Raw genomic sequence first — 13,858 nt, forward strand, 5'->3', positions numbered from 1 at the left:
TAAGGTTCACCCTTCAGCCAAAGATTAGACTGGTCCATAAAGCAAAATGAGACTAAAAGGGCACACCAGCCCAGGGGCAAGGACTAGAAGGCAGGAGGGGACAGGAAAGCTGGTGACAGGGAGTCCCAGGTCGAGAAGGGAGAGTGTTGACATGTCGTGGGGTTGTTAACCAATGTCATAAAATAATGTGGGTACTAACTGTTTAATGAGAAGCTAGTTTGTTCTGTAAACCTTCATCTAAAGTACAATTAAAAAAGAAAAATCTACGTGTCAGAAGTCAACTAGTTCGCATCAGACCCAGGACTAGGAGCTAGTTGCTTCAACAAGTCCTGAGCAATATACTATTATGTGTAACACTATTACTGTCTGAAGTTACAGTGAGATTCAAGGTGAGTCTCTCTAACACACACACACACACACGCACACACGCTCTCTCTCTCAAGTATCACTTTAAGCACTTTCTAAATGTCAGGTATCATGCTAAGCACTTCACACATAGTGTCTCATTTATGTTGTATCTATTATTTATGGTGAGGAAACTGACTCGAAAATGTTAAGTGACTTGCCCAGGGTTGCCCAATTAGTAAACGGCACTTTGTTAGGCTCCAAATTCATGCTCTTTACCACTGTATCATAAACACTACTGAAAAATGTTAGTAGCCTACTCCACTGGTCTCATCCCTTCGGGAGCAAGGGAGAATGAAGAGAACAGGATACAAGGAAAAGATTAGTCCGAAGGACTAATTGTCCACAGCTACGAAGGCCTCCACCGGACTGAGTCCAGTACAGCTAGATGGTGCCCGGCTACCACCACTGACTGCTCTGACCAGGATCACAACAGAGGGTTCTGGACAGATCTGGAGAAGGATGTAGAGCATAATTCTAACTCACAAAAGAGACCAGATTTACTGGCCTAAAGGAGACTGGAGAAACCCCAAGAGTATGGCCCCCAGACACCCTTTTAGCTCAGTGGTGAAGTTACCTCCGAGGTTCACTGTTCAGCCTGGGAGTGGACAGCCCCGTAAAACCAAATGAGACTAACGAGGTACAGGAGTCCAGTGACAAGGGCCAGAAAGCAGAAGGTGACAAGGAAGCTGGTGATAGGGAACCCAAGGTTGAGTAAGGAGATTGTTGATGTGTTGTGAGATTGTTAACCATTGTCATAGGGCAACATATGTAGTAACTGTTAAACGAGAAACTATTTTGTTCTGTAAGCCTTCATCTTAAGTGAGAATAACAGCACAATTGGAAGAGCGTAGTCAATGTCACTGAACTGTGCATGTAGAAATTTTTGAAATGGTGTATCTTTGGCTATGTGTATTTTCACCAAAAAAAAAAAAAAAAGGTTGAGAAGTTGGAGGGTTGATACGTTGTGGGGTTGTTAACCAATGTCATAAAACAACATGTGTACTTCTGTTTCATGAGAAACTATTTGTTCTGTAAGCCTTCACCTGAAGTACAATAAAAAAAAAAAAAAAAAAAAAAATGTTAGTAGCAATTAGCTATGGGTAGTTCGAACCCACCAGCCACTCCATGGGAGAAAGATGTGACAGTCTTCTGTAAAAATCACACCCTTAGAAACCTGTTGGGGCAGTTCTACTCTGTCCTGTAGGGTCGCTATGAGTTGGAATTGACTTGATGGCAGTGGGTTTAGGAAAGAAGAGAGCCTTTTCAGAAAGGGTTGTGGAGGTTAAAAACAGTATAAATAAAAGTATGAAAGTAACACTTAACCCTGTAGGAACAATAAAGACAATGTTCTGGCGACAACAGACAGTTTATATAGGTGAGGACAATGTGTCACATTCTTTTGCCTTTTTGTATTACACAGGTTTTGAAATCATTCAAGTGTTCTTAAAGTCTCAACTTATGAACAAACGTTTCAAATAGTGCAAATTCCCCAAATATAAAATATTTGTCAGGAATTGCATAATTTCAAAGGCTGAGGGAATTATAAACTACCTGTATACTACTGCCACCTGCTGGTTACTTTAACATAGCGACTTTTCTTCCTTTGTTATTCCTTTGGGAAGATCAATCTTTAATTAAGTAGTTTCCCAGGACTGGATGGTAGTGGTAGTGGTGGTGTAGTAAAGAAATAAACATAGTAATAATTTAGCTGAACTATATGAATTGCGATTTTTGTAGGTAAAAAATTGTTGAATATTAGCAACTTTATTGTCTAACCCAGAGTACTTTTGAGGGTAAAGGGGAGGGCAATATTATTATTATGTTGGATGTTGTTGTTTTGTGCCCTTAAGTAGATTCTTACTCATACATAATGATCCTATGTGACAAAGTAGAACAGCCCCATAGGATATCCTAGGCTGTAATCTTTACAAAAGCAGATTGCCAGGTCTTTTCCCCTGCAAAGCTGCTTGTGGGTTCAAACCTCCAACCTTTCAGTTAGCAGATGAGCACTCAACCATTGCACCACCAGGACTCCTTATTATGTTGGATAACAGGTTTAAATTGAGATTTTCCTGTGCAAATTGGGACTGTACTCTTCTTAGCAATACTGTTTCTTATACATAGAGTAAAGCTGTATTACAGAGGATATGGAAGGCCTGATCAGAATAATTTTAGTTTTGTGGTACCTTTAATATGCTACTAAATTTTAGAATATCTCAGGTCACTAGCAAAGGAGAGGAGTATGGATGTAAGTGGTGTATACCTTAAATATTTAAAAACTCAAGCATTATCAATTACTGTTTATAAACTTTTATCTTGAATTTAGTTCAGAAAACATTTATTGATGACATACTACTAGGATGACTGTTAAGGAGTTCTGTCTAGGAGTAGGATGGTGATGATACATAAAGAACTAACTTTAACACACTATGAAAAATGATATAATAATGCTATTTGTAAACTGTTAAGGGAGTACAAAGGAACAAGCAGGTTGTCAAGGGGAAGGGGAGAGGGTCTGTGGCAGTGTTGGTTTATTTATATAAAACAAGTTGTTAAGAATTGAATATGTAAGTGGTCAGTTTTTACAAATGCCTTTAAATCTGTGCTACCTTTAGGCTATCTGTCCTCCATTTCAGATTACATGAACTATCCAACAGTTCAGAAAAACCAACTCAAATTACTCACCATTTTCTTAGCTCTTAGTGTGTTATAGAGTAGGCAGTGTTTCATGGTATGTGTCTAGGAAAAAAAGAATACCATTAGAGACACATCTCTGCAATAATAGTCTGTAAATGTAATATATAATGTTACATTTCTGTATCCTGAATTTGAAAATTTGGAAAGCATCAAATTTTAAGAATACTTAATGTTATACCAACATTTAATAAATAGAATTTTTCAGTATTTGACATTTCAGGAACCTGTGAAATCATGAGTTACTGGAGTATCATGTTCAAAACAATTCTTTTTGCTGACATATTAAAGTAAGCTCAAAAAAGAGAAAAAAACAATAAGACTCTTGAGTTTATATTAAGAGGGAAAATAAGTGAGGCAAGAAAAGAAAAAGGTATACATAAGAGTCAGATTAATTTGTTAATTTCTACATTAGTATAACTAGAATTCTGTTTTGAAATTTTCATTAGTCTTAAAACACTGTACATCACAAAGTATCTGTAAAAGATTAAAAACAACACATTTAAATATCTAAAGAGTTAGATAGTCTTCGTATAATAACGAAAGTACAATTAAAAGTAAAGATAAGCCTTAGAAGTGTCATCACATTAAACTGTAATGCCTTTAGTTTCCAAAAGGAAATTTCAGTAGTAAATGTTTGAAAGTGTTTAACCCGACTAATATTCAAAGGAATCCACATTAAAGACAAACTGGACTTTATACTTACTGAGTTAGTAGAAATTATTAAAAAAAATATTTATCCCTTTGACCTGTGAATCTCATTTCTAGAAATTTACCCTAGGGAAATAACTTAAAAGTTAGGGGGGAAACTAAACATACGAGGTTATTGTAGCATTGACTGTAATTGTAAAAATTAGAAACCAGTGAAATGTGCTGCTGGAAGAAAATGGTTATGTTTATGTTTTGACTAGTGATAGGATAAACCACACTGATAATAAGCAATTATGTAGCCTTACATGTTCCATGCACTGTACTAAGCATGTTTTGTATTAATTTAAGTACATTATTTTGAAGAGTAGCCATATGAAAAAAACATTTAGGATAAACATTTAGGCAAAATATGCAACATGGAAAATTCTTACACGCATATGAATTTTCATAAGCCAATAAATAATGAAGAACAAAAGAAATTTCTTCCCATATTAATTTTCTATTGCTGCCCTAACAAATTACCATAAATGTAGTGGCTTAAAACAACCCCCATTTATTGTCTCATGGTTCTCTAGGTTAAAAGTCTGCCTAGAATCTCACAAGGCCCAAATTAAGGTGTCAGCTGGGCTGCATTCCTTTCTAGATGCTCTGGGGGATGAATCCGCTTCTAAGCTCATTCGGGTTGTTGGCAGAATTCAGTTCCATGTGGTTGTAGGACTGAAGTCCTTGTTTCCTTGCTGGCTGTTGGCCAGGGTTTTTTTTCTCAGCTTCTAGAAACAGCCTACATTGCCTGGCTCGTGACCCATTTCAGTCCATCTTCAATGCCAGCAACAGCATGAGTGCTTCTCATGCTTCAGGTTTCTCTGACTTCTCCCTCTGCCTCATTGCTTCTCTACTTGCAGCGGGAAAAAGTTGTCTACTTTTAAGGACTCGTGATTAGGTTTGGCCCACCTGGGTAATCCAGGATAATCTCACCATTTCAGGGTTCCTTTTTGCCACACAATGTAACATATTTATCGGTTCTGAGGATTGGAGTTCTGGTCATCTTTGGGGGGTCATTTTCTGCCTGCTGTGCTTCCTTTAAGGTTCCTTGGAGTGTTGTTGATGTGGTGGTTTGATCTGAAATGAGACTTTTGTTTTGAATTTTTTCAGGTTTTCTATGTTGACTTTGGTGACCTTTTATGTACCTTACATGAAACACCTTATCTAATCACTACCGGGGATTCATTCTATGTTCCTTCAGGTAAGAATAATTAAAGGTATTTTATTTCACATAGTTATAATATATTTATATAGTTGCAAATGGGCACCATGAAAACAAAGCCACAGTGGTCAAAATGAAGTGATATGACTAGTGCCAGAGCAATTTCATATTTTCTTTTCATTTTCATCATTAGGTAAGTGTATTAGTGTTTTGATACATGAAAATTGAATAAGAGATGTTTATTGCTGTTTATGAAAATAGTTAGAAGATATATCTTATCCCAGAGTAGAAGGAAAATTGTTTCGCCATGTTATCTCTAAGACATTATGTAGTCAAACAGTTTTTAGTGGATTATTTTAAACATACAGAACAGTGTGCTTCATTGACTATTGGAAGCACAAGTTTTTGGAAATAGGAATTTTGGTTTATTTGTCCATTCATTCAGCAAATACCCCTGAGTGTCTACTATAGCCAGGCATTGCTGTAAGAGTTTGGGATACATAAGTGAACAAAACAGATACAAATTTCTGCCCTCGTGGAGCTTGCATTTTACCGAAGGAGACAACAATATAGCTATGCTTATACATATATATATATATATATACACACATACATACATACACACACACACACATATATATATATATAGTCCTTAGTATGTGGCAGCACTGTTTTGAACACTTTAGGTTTGTTACTACCACTCATTTGTCAGTTTTTCGTACTGAGATGGCTTGCCTGTTGCTGTGATGCTGGAAGCTATGCCACTGGAGTTTCAAATACCAGCGGGGTCATCCATGGTGGACAAGTTTCAGCAGAGCTTCCAGACTAAGACAGACTAGGAAGAAGGACCTGGCAATATACTTCTGAAATAGTTGGCCAATGAAAACCTTATGAATAGCAGCAGAACATTGTCTGATACCCAAGCCGTGGTTATTTTCTGTCGCCACATAATGCATGCTGGACAATGAATACGGAAGACTGAAGAAGAATTGATGCCTTTGAATTGTGGTATTGTTGAAAAATATTGAATATACCATGGACTACCAAAAGTATGAACAAATCTATCTTGGGAGAAGAGCAGCCAGAATGCTTCTTAGAAGCAAGGATGGCAAGACTTTGTGTCACGTACTTTGGACATGTTATGAGGAGGGACCAGTCCCTGGAGAAGGACATCATGCTTGGTAAAGTAGAGGTCAGCAAAAAAGAGGAAGACCCTCAGTGAGATGGATTAACACAGTGGCTGCAACAGTGGGCTCAAACATAGCAGTGATTTTGAGGACGGTACAGGGCTAGGCAGTGTTTCGTTCTGTTGTGCATAGGGTTGCTATGAGTCAGAACCGACTTGAGGGCACCTGACAACAACAAGGTTTATTAACAGTATGTATCAATTTCTAATATATAGAAAGTTGCACTACAGTACTCAATGCTAATAAACCTGCCTTATGTGATGCCATTTTTGTTGTTATTTATTACCTAAATTTATTTAAGAGTTAGCAGTTGCCTTTTTTTAACTTCGAGATTTTCTTTAACATTTTACCATTTATACCTACCTGTACATGAAAGTGGAGTCCCTGGGTGGTGCAGACAGTTAAGTGATCTACTATTAGCTGTAAGATTGACAGTTTGAACCCACTCAGAGGCACTACAGAAGACGGCCTTGCAATCTGCTTCTGAAAGGTCATAGCCTTGGAAACCCTATGGAACGGTTCTGCTTTGCACATATGGGATCACCATGAGTCAGAATTGACTTGATGGCAACTCAAAACAACAACATATATGAAGGTGTTTGGTTTGGAGGAATCTGTAGCAGTTCCAAAAACTTAATATTAAGATTGGGTTCAGAAAGATACATATTTTTTTCCTGCATCCTTGTTGAACTCATTTCTGCACTCATTATCAGAATAATGAGAAGCTTACATTTTTTCATGCCTGATCTTGATCATAGGTGGTGGTTAACTCCTGGATCCTTCAGTTTATGGAATTAAATAAGGGTTATTTTGAGTTGGGTAAATTGTTTTTATTTTGTGTTACATAGTGTAACTGCCATGTGATGGCCAAATGCTTAATCTAAAGGCAATGATGATTCCTATGGAAATAACTTAATGTTCTATCCCTCTTCTTCTAGGTAATTATTACAACATCAAAAATCTCCTGAATGAGGAAAGTGTTCTTCTTTTTACTCAGATAAAAAGATGAAAGTTTAAGCAAAGCTTAAACGTGTATATGTATATATAACAGTTTGTACAGTTGGAACATTTGTATTTGTAATCACTTGTGATGTTTTTAAAATAAAAAATTCAGTTTAGTGATTACTTGTATCAGATAAACATTTTCAACCTCTTATATGTGTCTTCTGATTTTTCCATAAATATTACAACAACAACATTGCATTGGGCAAATCTGCTGCAAAAGACTGCTTTAAAGTGTTAAAAAGCAAAGATGTAACTGATGATTAAGGTGCTCCTGACCCAAGCCATGGCCTGTAGTGATGCCTGTGTTTATGATCCTTTAGTGATAACATGCGAAGAATACCAAAATCACTGTTCCCACAGGGAAATCAAATACTAGTTTTCTTTCAGAGGAGATCTGATTCATATGCCCATTTATTTAGAAAAATCTTTTCTGAATATTACTTTTAAATCATTAATCATTAAATAATCCAACAATAGGGAACTGGTACAATAATAGGGAAATGGTACATTGGAATCACATCTATTTAAACTATTATGTATAAACTTTTTTTTTCCATCATGTTTCTGCACAACTTTAATGCTAGAGGTGGTAACTTTTGCCATTTCTTTCTGTGCTTGCTCCCTGCACCATTTTAATATTTAAAAAAAAATTAATAAATGTAGGCCGAACAGTTTAATTTTTATTTCTTTTGTGTGGATAAATGTAATTACAGTGACCTCTGAAGAAGTTGTTTCATGGTGAATAATCCTTAGGCCTACCCTCTTTTTAGAGCTATATTTAATGTTAAATACAGTGTATAAATATATATATATATAGAGTGTGTGTGTGTGTCTGTGTGTCTGTGTGTGTAGGGGGAACACTGGAGAGGAGAGGAGGAAAGGGGGAGGAGATGAAAAAGAAAGGGTGGAGGAGGGTAGATGGGAGAGGAAGAACAAAGATAAACTCTCAGGACCATGGATAGTAACATCTCAGGGGAGAAGCCCACCAAGCTTATGCATTTTGTAGTGAGCTATTTATATAAAAAGACCAACATAACCCATAGTGTAAAAATAGAATACTATAAAATATGAAACAAAAAGGCACAGCTTTTCTTTCCTACCCACTTAAAAAAAAATAATTGGTGTAGAATATTTGAAACTATAAAGATATGCTCTTACATAGAACTTTAAGCATTACCTGTACAGAAACATATTTCACTTTATCAAACTTAATTGTAATGTTCTTTTCACTGGTTTTGGATAGCAAGGTACATATTTTTGAACATTTCATAACGATGCAAATGAACAAATTAGTGTAATGTGGTTTTACAAGGACAAAATAGGATGATATTTAGGAAGCAAGTCTTGTAATTGAGCAATAACACATTATAAAATTAATCCACTAAACAAGTGAGTCCAAAGCCTAAGAATCAAGTAGGTATAGAAGCTAATTTTAAAGCATATTGAGCAATAGAAAAAGTCTTTTAAAATAGTATTCTGCCCATCACTGGTAAGCCCAATATAAGTAGGAAAAAAAAGATGAGTCTTCCTTCGATCACTTCTTAATTTTTTGCCATATATAGTTGAAAATTTTTTTGCCGCAACATTTTTGGGGGAGTGCCCTAACATAGGGATATAGTGGGAAAATCCCACCTTCATAGCTAACTGTGTGATAAGGGTCAGCATGAAGCCAATGCCCAAAGTGCAGAAATGGATTCAGTCTTCACTTTTCGCAATTTTCTGTCCTCATCACCAGCTGCTCACATGGTACACTCTCCAATCCTAACCACCCAAAGCTGGATCAGAGCTCATGAGTTAGATGGACATCATCTTTCAGGCCAGTGGCCCATGTAGCATTTTATGGACCCAGTCACTCAGCTTAGTGCTCACATGTTAGGAGGACACCTTCTTTCAGACTGCCAAATAGGTAGATGCCAACTCTTGCTAGTTCTCACTGCCCTATGGGTTTGTTAATTAGCTGGGATGACTCAGAATTCACAAAGCATACTATACTTATGGCTACAACTTTCTTACAACCAAAAACAAATGAGACACAGGTGGTGTCTGGGAGGGGTCACACTGGAGCTTCCCTGTCCCAAAGAGGGATGTGTCACCCTCTCCCATGCATGGTCACCAACTAGGAAGCTTCTCTGAACCTCGGTTCAGGGCTCTATCAGCCTCCCTATGTGGCCATGATAGATTACATCATACCTCCCCAGGCTTAGCATCAGGATTTCAGGTGGTCCCTTTTGGTCTGGTCAGTTCCCACTCATTAGTCTCAGATACAGTCTGGCTAGAAAGAACTGAGAACAAGGGCCAAATTGCTTTTTGCAAGGTGAGTCTACACCTCGTGGAGGGAGAGGGGCTTAGGAGGAATGAGGTGTTAAAAATTTTTTCCCAATGTTTTGCTTCTTTTTTCCCCCTTGCCATAAAAATGGAGGATTATTTCTCTTTACATTGTGACCAAATTTCTTGTTAATAATTAGTTCCTTAGGGGAAAATGTAATATTAGCATGATTTTTTTCATGTATTTCACTGTTTGATTATATTGTATAATGTGGAGTTTTCTGATTACAAAAATAAATTTCAGCTTAACATTTTCTTTATGGATTAGTAACATTGTTAGTTCTCTATATATCAAAGGTATTACTGCTACATTACAGGTAATGTTTTTGAGGTTTTTTTTTTTTTTTTTTTTGAGGGAAAACCTTAACATTTAGCTGGACACTTTGATTTCTGTAATATCTTTCAATCTTTTAATTTACCTAAACTGTAGACATATATTTAATCTGCATGCAGTTGTTTTGAGATTATATCAATATCTTAAAATCTTTTATTTTTAATATTTTTAAGTTACTCTTAGTTTTGTCAAAATACTGTGAACTATTTTATATTAGTAAATTTGAATACAAATGCTTAAAATATTTTCCAATAATTATAAATCCATTAATCAATGCCTATTAATTTTTTTCATCTTTACCTTTAAATTATCTTTACAGTGGATTTTGATTTAAACTGAATTTAATTTTTTACTAAATTTCAGAATTCTAAAACTAAGAAAAAAGATTATTTGCATCAGTGGTTTAGGGCATTTTAAGTCCTAAATATGCCTGTGCCGGGAATTATCTGAGCTCGGCTTTAATACCTGAGCCAAGTATTTGAGTATTGTTTAAAGATTATAGGGAGGCAGGAGTACATGGAGTTATTTTGCTCATCTTTTTATTATTTTTTTAAACCACCTCTCAAAGACTTCAACTCCACTTTCTGCCTCCCAAATTCTAATATCTATTGGAAGCAAATAAGAAAAAGGAAGATAATATTGAGTGTTCTAAAGATAGATTGTGCTTACCTAGAGATGTAAGAGTAAAGAAATGGAACACTACCCCCATGACCCACATTTTTCAAGCACTGACATACAAAAACTTGTAACGGTATGTTATCAAATTGACAAATAGTATTCAAGTACAAATAAAAGTTACTTTACCTCAGTGTTTGGCTTGCCAATGTGTGTATGTATGTATATAAGGAAAAGTCACAGTATATTTGTTGATGTGATAGGCCATGTTGAACTTTATAAAAATACATTGTGAGTTAATGGAAACTTTCCTCTTGGAAATTTTAAGAGAATATAAAAATTTTGTGCCACTCTTGAAAACACATTTACTGAGTGCTTATGATATGCTTAGTACTATATATAGAGGTATACAGAGATAAAATACAGCTTTAAAATAGGAGACAGACTGGCCATTTTTAGTATTTATATAGAAAAGTAGCATAGAAGGTAAACCATCAGACTGAGAAATCTTTTAATATGTAGGAAACACTCCTAATTCATGAACTGACAATCTGGTTTATGAAAACTCACGGTTTCTTCTTTCCTGTATCTGCTGAGGCTTTATCGCTGGTCTCACACTAATTGCTCCTGCTCAGAAACCATCTTTCTTGTTAAAAGGAGATTCTGTGAAAGATCATTAGAGAATAACTCAGACTTTCCTCTTAATGTTACCAGACAAACTAAAAATATGTGGAAAACTAAAGCGGTTTGGGGAGAAAATGGTTAAAAATCAGAAACAAATTGCTAGTCACGATTTCTGAAGTTATTCTAAGTAATCTCATATTAGCCCAAATGCCTTAGTCCTGTTTGTCAGATTATAATTGTATACTTTCAACTTTGCTTTTATTAAGAAAAAAATCAGTGGAAATGGATTTATTCTTTTCATATGAAGCTTGCTAATAATGTTGCTATTAGATTTCTCAATAACTAGCATAAGAAGTGTCTGAGTTTGGTAGATGAATAAGCTTTTTATAACTATAAGCTTTTTGTAACTGGTATAATTGCTTTCCTGATTGAAGGGTTATGTAAACTAGATGTTTTCCGTCTTTACCTAGACTGGCCAGAAGTTCAGTGCCAGATTTTGCTCAGTCATTTGCAGTGGCTTGATTTTTTAAAGTGAAGTATTTATTTAGTTGATATAATTTACTTATAGTCAAATGCACAGAGCTTAAGTACAGTTAAATTAGTTTTTGACAAGTACATGTTAGACTCAAGTATCCCGCAGAATTTTTGTCACCCAGGAAGTTTTTTTTACCCAAAGCTTGAGCAAATTTTCAAGAATAAATTCTTCTCAATCTGATAATTTGCCTTTGGTTGATTTCCAGTACCTTAAAATAGAAAGTTTTGACAATTTTGTCCAGTTTTATGCCTTTTTTTTTTTTTTTTTGAAATAGGGGAATTGTCAATCTCTTTGTGCTTCCATTACTGGAAATGATGTTTCATTTAACTGTTGAGGTTTTTTTCTTCCTTTAAAGAATTTCATTCTATAAGAGGTTAATTTACTACTAATGAGGTTTATCCTAAAAGCTTTAGGCTTGGTTTTAGTCTTTGTTAGGATAGTTTTATACTAGCCATTACTCTGGTGGTTCTCAACCAGGAGTGATTTTCCCCTCATGGGACATTTGGCGATGTCTGGAGATATTTTTAATGGCATGACTGTTGTGTGTGTAGGTGTTGCAAACAGTTGTCTATTAGATCAATTAAGAATAAGAAAAAATAATTTGACCTTCATTTATTCCTTCTCTGATGCTCTTTCTTTGTGTAGATCTGAGTCTAACCTGTATCATTTTTTTTTTTCTCTGAAAAACTTATTTTAACATTTCTTGTAAGGCAGTCCCTCAACCTTGTCTAGGAAAGTCTTTATTTCTCCTTCACTTTTGAAAAAAAATTCACTTGATACAGAATTCTAAGTGGGTTTTTTTTCTTGCATCACTTAATACTTCACTCTCTTTTTGCTGCATAGCTTCTGAAAAGAAGTGATTCTTATTCTTGCTCCTCTATAGGTAAGGTAGTTTTTATTTTTTCCTCTGGCTTCTTTCAAGATTTTCTTTTTGTCTTTGGTTTTCTGCAGATTGAATATGTATTTATCCTGCTTGATGTTCTCAGAGCTTCTTAGATCTGTGGATTGGTGTCTGTCAATAATTTTGGAAAATTCTCAGCCGTTATTACTTATAATATTTCTTCTTTTTTAAGAAAAATAATATTTTATTGTGTTTTCAGTGAAGGTTTACATAGCAATTTAGGTTCCCATTCAACAATTTCTACATATATTGTTCAGTGACATTGGTTACATTCTTCACAATGCATGAACATTCTCATTATTTCTATTCTGTTTGTTCTGTTTCCATTAAGCTAGTTTCCCTGACCCCTTACCTTCTCATCTTTGTTTTAAAGTAATTGTTGACCATTTGATCTCATATACGTGATTTTTTAAAGGAGTACCTGAGCCTCCAGTAAAAACAAAAACAGGCAAAAAAAAATTAGGCACTCATATACTAATGAGTGATATTCTTTATTTTGTGAATCAACTGTTGTTTAGCTAAAAAGATGACCTCGGGCTAATTTAGTTCAGTGTTTAAGGAGTATTTCAGGCCCATAATATCAGGGAATACTTTAGTCTCAACTGGTCCAGTAATTTTTTATTTTTATTTTTTTTAGGAATTTTAGGTTCTGTTCCACATTTTTCTCCCATTCTATCAGAGTCCATCTATTGCGGTTCTGATCACTTCTAATATTTCTTCTGCTCTATTTTTTTCTTTCTTCTCTTTCTGGTACTTTAATTATGCATGTTACACTTTTTCTAACGGTCCCACAATTCTTGAATATTCTCTTCCATTTTTGGTTGAAAACCTGACATGATGTATAATAGCAAGTAAGATAAATTTCAATACCCAATGTGGGTGAAATGTGTACAACTTGACCAAGGTAAATGATGACACTAAGAAGTACATGAGAATAAGGGACGTTATTGGTAACTGCTATAACATATACAATTTTATAACAACGGCAGTAACAACCAAAAAATATGTGAGTGGTTACAGAAGTAGACATGTATGCATAATGTGTATAGGAAGGTATATGTGTCTATATATGTGTGCATGTGTAGGTGTATCTGTAGACGTATATACATGTTTGTGTGTGCTGCATATATATTCATATATAATAAAGCACATAGGGTGGCACAGTCACAGATAACTTCCCAGACATAAACACATTACAGGATTGATTTACTGAATTTGAAGGCTTAGGACGATAGTCTCGTGGAATAACTTGCTCAACTGGCACAACATAGTTCATAAAGTTTATGTTCTACATCCTAGTTTAGTAAGTAGCATCTAGGGTCTTAAAAGCTAGACAGTGGCCATCTAAGATACCACCTTTGGTCTTATCTGGAGC

The 13,858-nt window shown here is 35.3% G+C and overlaps 1 protein-coding gene across 3 annotated transcripts in view; it reads left to right on the top strand.

The window, feature by feature from the left end:
* The window catches only part of CENPC (centromere protein C), a 98,832-nt gene extending 90,816 nt beyond the window's left edge, over positions 1-8,016 (top strand). The window contains exons 18-19 of one of the 3 annotated variants that reach the window (XM_023737808.1): positions 4,906-4,996; positions 7,083-8,016. In XM_023737808.1, the coding sequence (XP_023593576.1) occupies positions 4,906-4,996; positions 7,083-7,153 (162 nt within the window). In that variant the 3' untranslated portion in view covers positions 7,154-8,016. The remainder of the gene's footprint in view (positions 1-4,905; positions 4,997-7,082) is intronic. The other 2 variants (XM_023737809.1, XM_023737810.1) reach the window with 2 other exon arrangements.
* The last annotated feature ends 5,842 nt before the right edge of the window (positions 8,017-13,858 follow it).

Source organism: Trichechus manatus, unplaced genomic scaffold, assembly GCF_000243295.1.
Source record: "Trichechus manatus latirostris isolate Lorelei unplaced genomic scaffold, TriManLat1.0 scaffold00108, whole genome shotgun sequence".
NCBI classification, from domain to species: Eukaryota; Metazoa; Chordata; class Mammalia; order Sirenia; family Trichechidae; genus Trichechus; species Trichechus manatus.